General features: G+C 39.2%; 2 protein-coding genes across 3 annotated transcripts in view; both read right to left on the bottom strand.

The window, feature by feature from the left end:
- The window catches only part of dhodh (dihydroorotate dehydrogenase), a 58,287-nt gene that overhangs the window by 27,884 nt on the left and 17,109 nt on the right, over positions 1-13,294 (bottom strand). The window lies entirely within an intron of this gene.
- On the bottom strand, positions 2,402-10,934 carry ist1 (IST1 factor associated with ESCRT-III). Its single transcript, XM_028477108.1, has 10 exons — positions 10,808-10,934; positions 9,478-9,575; positions 9,146-9,326; positions 8,204-8,291; positions 8,042-8,125; positions 7,860-7,970; positions 7,587-7,781; positions 6,276-6,377; positions 5,744-5,789; positions 2,402-4,180 (listed from the first exon to the last, which is right to left on the bottom strand). The coding sequence occupies exons 2-10, from the start codon at positions 9,560-9,562 to the stop codon at positions 4,014-4,016; spliced, it is 1,059 nt and encodes a 352-aa protein (XP_028332909.1). The 5' UTR covers positions 9,563-9,575; positions 10,808-10,934; the 3' UTR covers positions 2,402-4,013.

Here is a 13,294-nt window from a genome sequence, read left to right as displayed (position 1 = left end):
TGTGTGTGTGTCAGGAACGGCAACACTTTAATCAGCACGGCAGTATCAGGAAACATTCTTTGGATTATTCTTTTTTTTTTTGATGCTGCCATCAGAGCTAAAGGGACTCAAACCCAGGCAGCTCCTCTTAGTCTTCCCATACAAATATGGTGGAGCAGTAGGGCTGCACAATTATGGCCAAAATGATAATCACAATTCACAATTATTTATCATGTTAGCGAATTTTTTTTAAATTTTGCACTACTTTAAAAAAAACAATATATGAACAGTTTACAGAGCAAAATGAAGCTTTAGATAAAAATTATACAAAAAAAAAAATTACCCAAGAATTGAAAATGTACCAAGGGCAAACTGAATAAATACACTATTACAAATACAGCTCTCATCAATCCCCCAAACATCTCAAAGCTGCCGCTGGCTCATGGTTGAGGAAATGCCTGATTAGATTAGCAGATTAGCAGAGCCCACATCTTAAATATAAATATTGCAGATGATCAGGTTAATTCAATGATGGTAACAAAAAGCGTGATCACAATTAAAATAGATTAAGTGTGCAACCCTGTGGAGCAGTGAAGGTGTTTCACTGTTGGAAGTTCTTTCTAAGTTGTGTTTTTTATTCACACAGTTCACCAGATATCTGCCAGATGCTCAGAAATAGACATATTATAACCGTGCTCATCATAATTAGCACAGGATTGGTAGGAATAGTGTCTTTGGATGTGAGACAGGATTCTGTTAAAAAAAGGTTTTAAAGGGGAATGTTCTCAAATTGACTTTAAATAACATTACAATAATTAATAGGGCTGGGACCATATGCTATTGTTCCGATTTAATTTTAATCACGATACTTGGGTGCTGATTTGATTTTTTTGCACTTCTGGTTTATATTTAATGGTAATTTCCATATTTTTGGACTCGAGAGGACAAGACCTATCCACTGATTTCAGGAACCACCCAATCTCAGCTCTGAATGTGAAGTTATTATTGCATGCGTGTCGGAAACAGGCAGCCGAAGTAGAGTCCACCCTATGACATCACAATATGGAAAAAGCCAAAGCTGATTTCACAGACTCCAGTGCTACACTGGTGCTACAGCAAGTCATGCATACAATGTCCACCTCCAAAGCTGATTGGTTAACACCAGAGTTTCATTTCCATTCACTTTGAGCAACAGGTGCCCGCACTGTTAATTTTGAAGGCCTAAGGGCAGATTTTAGACTCTTGCAAAACATAATGGCTGATTATGATTGGATAACATAAAGGCTTGTCTTACAAATCTCAAATGACTAAAATCGGCCAAAAGCAGTAAAGACTGGTCAAAAATGGGCAAATAAAGAGGAAGCAGATGGTATATAATGGCAAAGAGTAGCTTAAATAGGCAAAATAAGGCAAACAATAGTGAAAAAGGGCAAAAATGTGGAACAAAAAGAGGCAAAATAAAGGGTAAAACTGATACAAGTGGTATGTATTGGGCAAAAGCTAGCTTATTTGGATGACAAGTGGCCCAAATAAAATTAAAGGACAAAAATTGAATAAAGTGTCAAAAAGAACTTAAAAAATAAACAAAAAAGGGACATCTATAGGCCGAAGGTAGCTAAAGTCTGAAAAAAGTGTCAGAACTTTTTGAAAAGGGGCAAAAACGGGACAAAGGAAGTTGCAAAATGGCCAAAGGAAATAGGTAAAATGGGATTAAAAAGTTTCCCCATTTAAAGGTTTTCTGGGGGAATAATAATGATAAAGAATGACAAAGAGCCACATGTTGAGCATCACTGACTTAATAATGGCTACTATGTGATGTCACTGATAATGTAGTGGGCTGATCTGGACACAAAATGCAAAGGCTGAATTTTTGTCCCAGTCCACCTCTGGCTACATATATATACAGTGTGTATATACATATATAACCAGAAAATAGGTAGACTGCAGCACCAACTTTTGACATCTGACTCAATATAGTCCTAGAAAATTTGAAAATGGACTAATTTATTGTTTAAAATATCAAATGTTGACAAATCCAATAAATCTTAAGAGCATGCTGTATGATTCATGGTTCCCTCTTTATATTTTCAATGTTATTCATTCATACCATTGTTTTACCTTTTGCCTCACAGCTAAATAACTCTGGGTTTGACTAGTGTAGAACATTCTATGTTGAGTTATCCTCTCTGTGCTTGTGTACAATGTTTTTTACAGGTTAAACTCGTATACCTTTAAACTCAGATTGAATGAAAACTTTAAATTGAATGAGGGTGGGAACATGTTGTGGGAGCGTGCGCCACCCTGTGGTTGATGTGAGTAGTAAAGGTACAGAAAATAAATAAAAGAAACAGGACCCCTGCTGGTTACCTCTCTACATTACAGTAATGTAAAGAAGGAACATCACTGTGGAGATTTCACCCACTTTCAGTTTTAAAATAACGTTTATTACATTTTTTGTTGTAGTATACAGCAAGGTGGAAAATTAAATTTCAGAAACAGGACACCATTCTGTGTCTGAATGATGAACATAAAACTGCAGCCCAACATAGAAAACAGTGAACAGATCACAGTAGTGTTTCTGATCTCACATTTCTCTGTCCAACAGGTTTTTAAAAATGATCTGTGTTTATATTGAGAAGATGCAACGATTGCTTTCTGCTGCTCTGAGGGTTGCTAGGTACTGAAGGCCTGTGTCTGTTTGCAATGCGAGCACAGCTGGGTGTGGTCAGGTCACAGTCGGCTTTCTATCTCCAAATATGTTAATTCAGACAAAAGAAAGCAATTTCATAAACTGGTGTTAGTAAAGCATGAGACTCTACACAGCTAACATGTCCCCAGCCTGTACAGATAACCAACTCATCACCTTAGTAAAAACAAGGCAAGGCCCCCCGATACGTGATGATGCGTATAAGGCATATGCAGTATTGTACACAACGGTTAGGACCCATGCTCACAATGACAGACTTTTACCTCAGGGGTTTAAATGTACATCAAATCAAATGAAAGTTTTCATGAGACTCGCCTTAAAGTTAAGTTGTTCAGTCATCAAAGTGCGGGCATTTGGTAAAACTTACATTCAAATGAGCAAACAAAGTTACATTTAGAGAGACGCAGCCTGTAAAAGCTGATTTCTTAATAATGGCCATCTCCCTGCTACCAGGCACTGATTCATTTACAGTCAAATCAAAAACTAAAGTCATCTACTACACTATTGTCTATATAGAATAGAATAAGTCCACCCAACCTTTTATGTGAATTTACATAATGTCCCGCCATTTTGAAAAGCACATCCATATTTGATCTAATACACGCCCAGCATGACGCTTCAACTGCTTGACTGAGATTATGGCTTATGTCGAGCCCTGTGACCGAGTGTTTCCACCTCGCCTCTGCACTGATGTGGTGACTTCATTGAGTGCAAACAAATACCTGTTCCCGTCAAAGGTGGAACAGCCTGTCGAACTTGTTCAACTGGTCAACAGAGCGACTGTGAGACGACAATCACAGCGTACACAAAGAAGAAGAAAAGGCGTGGACTGGAAGAAACTTTCAGAAATTTTCCAGGAAACTACATGATTATTAAGTTTATTACGCAGACGCTAAGAAAAAGTTAAAATTCAGTGTGAGTTTAACTAAAGTGTGCACAAGGCCACACAACAATCAACGTGACGGAACCAAAGAATCAATATTGTTTCTCAAACAGAAAATAAAGTTAAAAAAAAAAACCTTCGAACATCAACCGAAAAGACATTTCTGCTAAAAGATCAGATCAGTTAGAGAGCACGCACACCTTTAGTATGTTGGGATATTCCATATATATATAAATATTCTATGAAGGAGTTAAGATACATGTTTGTAAATTTACATCAATCCTCAATAAAAATAAAAGAAAGAAAATTGGACAAACTTTTCCTAACTGATGTTTTATGTTGACAACGCAGGCCTCACACACACACACACACAGGCCTCGGTGTGTGTGTGTGTGTAAGTGTGCATCTATACAACTGTGTGTGTGTGTGTGAGAGAGAAGACATTTAGCTTTTCTTCTTCAGCTCCTCGAACCGCCGCGTCAAGTCGTCAAAGTCGATGTCATCAGACGTGGTGGTGTTTCCGCCGAAGGAGGAAGCTGGGAGTGTGTCAGGGACGGAGGGGAGTTCTGGGAGGGTGTTGTTGTCAAACATCTTAGATGTAGGACCTGGACCTGAGGAGGATTTTAAACATTATTTATGACTCTGATAATCTGAAATTTATTGGTGTGACAGCCAGGGTTAGTGTCAATTACATTTTACAGTTACTTTTTCAATTATCCAGAATAAATTACAATCTAATTATGATTACCATCCTTTTTTCCCCAATTACAATTAAATTAAAATGATCATTTTCACCCTGAAAGTCAAATACAATTATTCTCTCAATTAATAAAGTTTGATTACAACTTTTCTAAATTTTATTTACATCGCCCACATGGGACCAAAAAGCTTTACTGATGATCTCATGTATTATGTATTTTGGTGTACCGTGTATGCTTATCATTTATAGGCCTGTTATGATGATTTTCTGTGGTTTTGCATTTGTATGCAATGGTATTGGCATCTTTACCTTTACATTTTAGTGCATTTATTATATCTTATGTAAAAAGCCCAAATAAGGACAAGAGATGAAATTTAGCAACAGCTACAAGCTCTTTGTACAAATCATCTGTTACATTCACTGTATTGTTACTCTTTGTATCGTCCCTATTTAAATAAATTCACTCTAGCCCACTCTAATCCTTACCATCTGTATGGAGGTGTAAAGATTCACTCACAGGTAGTAGGAAAACAACCATTGTCAACTACATGTGTGTAAGACAAAGAACTGGAACATGGTCCCGCAGTTTTATGCCAATTACAATTACAAAGTACATTTTCTGAAATTAATTACAATTCGATTAAGATTACAGCGGCAAAATAATTTTTAAATTACAACTAAATTATGCTGTAACTGTCATTAATTATATATTACTCATTTACCATTATAATTGACCCCAACCCTGGTGACAGCTGTCTCACAAGTATCCTGGGATCTAAAATACTGTCTTCAAATATTATGGCTGTTAGAGCAGAGCCTGAACTCTGCCTGCTTTAAAAAGGCTGATGTGTTCACCAGAAGAGAATAAAATAAAAGCAGAGCTGTGTAACACGTGTCTTCATCAGAATAAAAATCATCAGTAATGTGCGTTTCCACTGGGGGTAACGGCTCTACTCTCTTTATGCGTGTTTCCACTGGGAAAAATTCCCTCCTCCATGGTACCTGGTGCTGCCTTTTTGGTACGTCCTTTGTTGAGGTTGCAAAAAAAAGCAGCCCTGGTCTGAAAACGTGACGTAGGCACAAAGCAGAGAGATTGCTTCAGAGAATTATTACAGCATAGAGTCATCAACTCATGCACAGAGAGGAAACATTCGGCCACCATTGAGGTTGGCAGCAAAAAAGTGCAATATGTGGAGTCTGGCAGTTTCGAGTGTAAAGTTGGTGCTCAATGCAAACGCTCAGGAAAAACTGCATCAGTTCCCGAAAGCGAGGAGTGCGGAGCCGTGTAGAGCTGATACCGCCAATGGAAACGAGCCATAAGAGAACCCTAGGTCTCCTATTTTATGCTGAATTAATAACGTCTCAGAAGACTTTTAGTGCCTTGATCCTAGAGAATATTTCCGTCCGGCCAACACATCCTTGACTTTCAGTGAAATCACAAACAGAAGGACAAGACTGACTAGTTGGAACTCACCTATAGCCTGAGAGGGAACAAAGGGTTTGTCAGTCATGTCGTCGATCTGAAACAGAGAGAATGTCATTGAGACCAAATCATCCACTAACTGGAACTAAATGATACCATTAGTGTTGGCAGCAAAACACCCACCAGAAAAGAAACCAAAAAAGAACTTTTAGCTGCCTTTTTTGAATCCATCACCTTTAGTGGGTAACACAAAAACAAATTTGAGAAAGAATTTGGCCATGCTGTAACTGCCACAAAATACAACAGTTACTTCCTAAGTTTCTGTCCTGCGCAGAGCACCCAATTGTGACTTGGTTATTGTTAGTGGGTTAAAGTATCAGCTACACACCCCACCTGCATCCACGCTGATAGAGCACAATCTAAGCCCTACTCTGGGAATTGATGGAAAAGAATGAGGACAGACAAAACTGGAGGCAAGCCGAACTCAAAAGAACTGCTCTTCCCTTAGTTGTGCCCTGCCCTGTCCGTCTGTCCATCTGTGGGAACGGGAAGGGGGCACGGATGGGAGGAGTCAGTCACTTACGGACTCGTATGTGGGGGGAGAAGTGGGCAGCACAAGGGGCTGCCCTCCACCCATTTGGTGCTGGAAGTTGTTGTAGGTTCCAACGGGGGCGTTATACGGTTCCTGCAAGAGAACAACAATCAGGAAGAAGTCTAAAGCTGGACCACAATTCACTATAACAATAATGATTAACATACAAAGTTGGTTCTTTCTCTATTCCACAAGTACATATTTGTCTCCTATTTGAAGGCTCAACTAAGCTTCAACATTCACATCTTGGCCAGCACCAAACTGTAAGAGTATGTAACTTTAAGCGTGAGAAAATGTTTATTGTTTTGTAAACTCTTTTCTAAAACATTACTCATTTTCAATAGAACTTAATCATTAAAGCTGCAGTATGTAAGTTTTTATTGGTGTTATTTGGTAAAAAAAACCCATAATCATCTTTGAGCATATTGTAATCCAAAGTGTTCTGAGTGCACAGTGAATCTCTTCTCCTTGTCCTGGTTCTGTAAAGGAGCTTTAGAAATACAGGAGCGTGAAGCTGGACTTCAGCCAATCAGAGATCTTTCTATCAACAGAGCGATCCCATGAGAAGTTTTAAGCGTTACTATTGGCTGTTCGAGCTGCTCGTCAAAAGTCTATGCGCGTTCACGATCTGAGAATAGGGAAAGTCCCATGGCATGTCTTCCAGCAGAAGTCTCTGACGTGGCTTTTAGCACAGCAGGTACACAGCAAAGCAAGAGGAAAAAGGAAGGCCGAGGCTGAGAAGCAACAGAATAAAGGCACAAATGTGTTCAGGAGGACAGACTCCGGGGAGGTCCCTCTGACTTGCTATGTGCGGTGGACCGCTTTAGTCCGTATGCAGTCTGCCCAATATACAGAGCAGAGAGGGAGAGAATGATAAACATCTTGTAAATCTTAGAGAAACATTATCTAAGGTGGAGAGAACAGACAATTCATCTGCACCGTGGATGTTGAGTATCTGTCTGCTCTGATCAGCAGGGCTCAGCTGCCCTGTGTGAGGAGCAGCTGTGACTATGAGTGATATGTGCTTTCATGTCTCTAAAACATCAGAACACTCTCCAATAACAAGATAAAGTCCTAAATTTGTTACCAGTCTTTATTGAAATAGTCGCAAAGGGTTCCACAGTGTACGCGTGCATGCAAGTATTCACAAGACGACTGGTGAGTTTAGTTCAGGCGGGGAGGGGGGAATGCCTCACAATTCTACAAACTGCAGCTTTAAGTCAGTATTCACATTTTTTAATACATTTTCTAATTTGAAGTTGAGATGCTGACTTTAGCTTCACAATAAAACTGGTCTCTTACAGCTCCTTTGGAAGGTGGGTAGTTAAAGGCTCCAGGCATTGGCATAGGCATAGGCATGGGCATGGGCATAGCACCAGCAGGAGCCATAAAATGACCGCCACCGCCGCCACCACCACCACCATTTCCGCCGCCACCAAACCTCTTGTCATGGTTCACATCAATCAGGTCGGCCTCCTCTCCAGGACACACCTCAGGCTGTAAGGGAGCAATGATAGAACGATGAATTTAACTTCATCTTTCAAACCGAGGAAACACAGATTCTTTAAATCTTACCCGAACCATGGCGTCAGGCTCATACGGTACATTATAGTTCTTGCCGATCTCTATCAGATATCGCTCAACCAGGATCTTGGGTGGAGCCTCAACGCTCAGTTTGTGCATCAACTGTAAACACATCAAGTATTGGATCAAATGACGTTACGACAATAGGTATAGGAGTAAAATCAATTAATTACCCTGTCGTTGACGGTGCCGATCTGGTTTGTTCTGCATAGCTTGCCGTACTCCTTACTGTATTTTGCGCAAAGCTGATCAGAAACCTGAAAGAGAATTACAAACAAGCCTATTAAAATGTTGAATATTTCAACGTAATGGCGATTGATTTAGTCGTTACTCACAATTTTAAGTTCAGACACTTCTGATTGGAGTCGAGGAGTGGCCCAAATGAGTGTGGACACGGCTTCCTGCAGACCTGGATCCAATTCCCTAAGTGATGTGGAAGAAAAAACATACTTTGTGAGTAAACAGGAAGTGGTGGCAAAACAGTTAAAGAAGCAAGCTTGTAATTGGAGTGTCATCGGTTCCAATTCAATCTGGGCCATCACTGTGGAATGTTGAGCAAGTCCCTTAACCCTAACTACTTGTGTTGTACATCGCTTTGGATAAAAAAAAAAAGTCTGATAAATTAAATTATAATTTCATAATAGTATTAAAAATAATAAACCATAATAAATTTTATAAATGTCAAACTCCAAAACTCTCATAATTTGCCAGCCAAACAATGTACAAAAACAAAAAGGAAATTACAAAGAATTGTGATATACTTGCTTTAAAGAATATATATATATATATATATATATATATATATATATATATATATGCTTACTGTAGTTTTTTAATGAAACAATCTAAAACCAAATCACCAGAAGCTCTTATTTGCAATTATAGGAAACCATAACTATTAAGTGATGTAAAGAGAATAAAGTTATATCTAAAGTGGGTTTTTTTTTATCCCAAAAAGATGCAAGCCTTTGAAAACCAACTACAAAATCAAAAGCTGATCATTAGCTGAGAAACTTGAGCCTAAACCTGATATGAATTTAGGATTAATGGATTTTCTACATTACCTGAATCTCACGAGAAAATAACCTTATAGAACATAAACACATTTCCTTTGCTATTGTGAATACGCCTTAATTGAGTTTCACCTAATGCCAAACATAACAAAACAAAAAACTTAATTACAACTTCAACATTTATGTGGGAAAACATTTATGAGATTCTGTAGTCAGTTTAGCTAAAGACAAAAGGCCTGAATACTTGTTTACACGTATACTCACTTCATGGATTGAATGAGGCCAAAACGTGCGAGCAGCAAGTCGCAGTAAAGCTCCAGGATCTCCATGGCCTCCACCAGATAGTCTTCTCTGATAATGTGTTCCACACGGATCCGTGCGCGCTCATCTTTCCCAGAGGATAAGTAATCGGCTATCTCTTTCCTCGCCTTTTGAGCAAGCTCAGCTTAATTTTATATTTGGGATGCGAGTGATGGAAACAAAAAAAAAAAATTGTCATTAGCAGAAGAAGAAAGAAAAAAAAAAGAAAAAAAAAAACGTTTCACAAATATGAAAAACTGAAGCACATGAACCACATCTGTTGGTAATTCATAGACTCACTTTTCTTTTCTCCAAGAGTTTGAGCCGATTTATAACCAGACGTAGGTTGACTCTTAGCCTCTCTGGTTTGAAACCCATCATTATCTAAAATAATCTGAGAAGAAGAGAAATCAAGAGAGGGGTGTAAACAACAGAAAACTACCATCACTCTACCTCTGATCTAATGAATCACCTCATCATGTGAGCATGACCAACACATTGTGTCACAATGACGCATAAGTACTGACAACACCAAAACCTACAAGTGGACCGTGTTCATGATCGACACATACAAACGCAGGATTTAGATGCTCCCTTCTAAATGATTATCTTTAATTGGAATATTACTTACAAATTGAAAAACACATCTATATAAAATAAAAGAATAAAAATCATCAAGCTAATCTAATGTTAGGGTAATCACCTCATAAGGTTTTGTTTATTCAGAGAAGGTTTTTCAAGAAATGTTATCTACTGACATGTTTTAACTGCCAGTCTTCCTCAAAGGTGATGTGCATTGTTGTGTCCCTGCATGTTCTCTCATAGAAAAGCAACAAAGCATTTTCTGATGGCTTTCATGTGTCCCTATGAGTAAAGGGTGCTAAATATAGCACTAGGCAATGACAACACAAAACATGGCCATTAGCTCATTTAGAACCTCCTGCCACATGGAATTTCTATGCTTCAATTATCCATTAGAAATTGTTGGAAGGGCTTGTATGTGGTTTCCACGCCCAGGGACTAAGATCAGCTACTTTGAAAGAGATTTTTAAAAAATGTGATTAGTTTTTTGTGCCTCATTCCTTCACTTATATCATCTCCTATGATCCATCTCTATAATACTAGCAGACTATACAACAATCTGTCTTTCTGCTAGCTCATGAAATGCTAGGACATGTAGTTGGTATTTTTATTTTCAATAATTGTGTGTAGATTTTCAAACATGTCTGTATGAAGAGTTATAATGACATTGTAGTGGATAGATATCAAATTGACAAGGACAGGAGCAGCTGGGTATTAATGACTGTTAGTTCATAGTTTAGCTGTTGATATTTCAGTAGTGCAATGCCTAGTTTTCTATTGTGTTAAACACTGTGTCGACATGCTAAAGAACATGCGCGCTACAACCTACAGGTTAGCTTATTTATATAGCCTGTCAGCTAACAAGGGCTCTTATACACCATTTCATTTTCTTAATATATGTTGTATTTCCTAGTTCACAGTGAAGTCACAAACACAGCCCACATTCAGTAATAAATAGCCCTGATATCTGCTGACCAGCCCTGGTTTTGTTAGCACTCCTCCTGGCTGTCATCGAGCTACTGTAGCTAGCATAAAAAAACTTACCCGAACAAACGAAGTTGGTTCTCTGGTGAAACACGATCGCTGGACGGGCCGTTGATGTCGGTAATGGAGGAAAAATAATTGACAGTGGTTTACCTGTCAGTGTCGGTCCAAAACACACACCAACTTAGTTTAGCTCCAGTATTTGGTTGACTGTGTCGAGGCTCAGTTTACTTCTCCGCAATGATCTCCAGTGACGTAAAGGGAATTTTACAAGAGTGGGCGTGGTTATCGATTGGGTAAGTGGGAACTTTAAGCAGGCGGATCGATTCACTTTGGAATTTTTGAAGAAAAGAAAAAAAAAAAAAACATAAATCATAAAAATAAAAAATAGAAATTTTGAACGTAGTATCGCAACGAGATTTCTGAAAACATGTGACCTTGAGTGCATAGCTGAATTAGGGAGATATGAAATCAATGCACTACTAAACTTATTATATATGGTTTTGGAATAGTTGAGTAGACCTGTGTCTGTAGGACATTCTTGCATACATGGGGAAAGCATCAACTCTGCACAGCAAATTTCATAGGAACTGCGTGCAATAAGCGAGTCTGACAGATGTAGATTATATTACCCGTTGGAGCGTTGATTCCTTGAAATATTTTTGCGTAAACGTGGTATCGGTTTCCGAGGCAGAAAGACCGAGTTAGCTGCTAAAGCTATTGCTGCACACGTGCTGAAAATTCTAGTTTTCGTGACTTTTTAAACTGTTTCAGCTGATGGCGTTACTGCAGTTCACTTATCGACCTGTCCATCGTGTGCACGATCTTCAAATTTGTAAATTGAATTAATGCTACGCCAGCCTATGGAGCAAGACCCAACATCCCCCGTGAACTGAGGAGGAAACGACGGGAATGTCGCGCGGGGGCAAAGCGGCGAGCAAGGAGGAGAATATATCAGCCTGTCCTCCCGTCCGTCATCATGGGGAATGTTAGATCTATCTCCAATAAGATAGCAGCACTAACCCGGCATGAGAAAGACTTCTGGGAGGTGAGCCTGCTGATGTTTACGGAATTGTGGCTCACAGCGCTATAGGTACGTGAATGTATAGTTACTGTATGTCACCCTATTTAATCAAAATCAAATCAAGCTTTATTGACATTTTGCTGAACATACACATTAGTGCAGACAAGATGAGATAATGTAAAAAACATACGCAACTCCCATACTACACATACACGCATACTCACACTAGGGATGGGAATTGATAAGAATTTAGCCATTCCGATTCCATTATCGATACTGCTTATCAATTCGATTCCTTACCGATTCTCTTATCGATTCTCACTGGGTGAGGGAATTAAATAATACAAATGGATTTGTTTGCTTTAACTCTTTAATTACCTGCAGGGGTATCAGCTCTCTTTTAATCCACCAGGTATAGATTGTTTTCACTAGATAATAATATATACAAAAGAGCTATATAAAATTGATGAATTATTATAACATATGACACATTTTGGCTACAAACATTTGAGAATATATACAGTACTCCTTTTGAACTTGAACAACTTGACCCAAAACTAATTCAGACATAAAACAAATAATTATTCTGTAAAAAAAGAACATATTAACCAAAAGTACAGCTGCAGTTGTTATGTATTTAAATGGTAAAGCTTTAGTTTAGCCTTTGTTTACATTTCTATAAATGGACCTTCAGAGACGCAGTCCCTGTTGTTACATGTGACATCATCAGCATGAAAGAGCAAACTAAAGACAACGATCAGTACCAGTCCGTCTCCCGTGTCTGATTACTTGTTATGAGGACATAAACTGACGACTCGGTGTGTGTTCTTGTGGAATTTTGTTGTTTTTGGAAGAAAAGTCAGTGCAAGGAGCAGCTTTAGTGCCAGTGTACAGAACCCGGAAGTGAGTAGCGTAGCATCGGAGACGCTGCGAACACAGCACTAAGGGCAGCGCAGCTGCGGGTGGAGGAGGTGGATTGTCCACGGTGTACAGCAAACAACTGTATGGTGAAGGAGATTCACTTGGTGCTAGCATAAACACAATATACAGGACCTGGAGGAGTTTATTGTTACGTATTTGCGACGTAAGAGGAACCGATAAGCGGAATTGACAGGCACGCAAACAAACGATTCCTAGGAATTGTATTACTGGGAACCGGTTGACAGAAAGAACCGGTTTTTGATTCCCATCCCTAACTGACACACACACATCCCTGAGACGTTTTATAGTCCATTGTAGACAGAAAGAACACCACTCCCCCAGCCAAACTCTTGGGGTACCTGGTATCTGACTTGCACAAGCCATGAGCACACCGCTTCACCATTGTGCCTGCTCTGAGCATGTTGGACCCTATTTACATAGTAACAGTTGCTCGGACATATGATTGGACAATGACTGTTTGTGGGCGGGGGTTTTGCGAAAGGGCAATTACTGGGAACACTCTCTCGATAAGCAAGGTGTTATCCAGCAGGCAAGGACTGGCCGAGACATGCTGTCATCTTGCTTGTTGCAGCGGCTGACCG

Source organism: Gouania willdenowi, chromosome 3 (genome assembly GCF_900634775.1).
Source record: "Gouania willdenowi chromosome 3, fGouWil2.1, whole genome shotgun sequence".
NCBI classification, from domain to species: domain Eukaryota; kingdom Metazoa; phylum Chordata; class Actinopteri; order Blenniiformes; family Gobiesocidae; genus Gouania; species Gouania willdenowi.
Note: the sequence above shows the minus strand (reverse complement) of the source record. Positions and strands in the feature narration are given on the sequence as shown.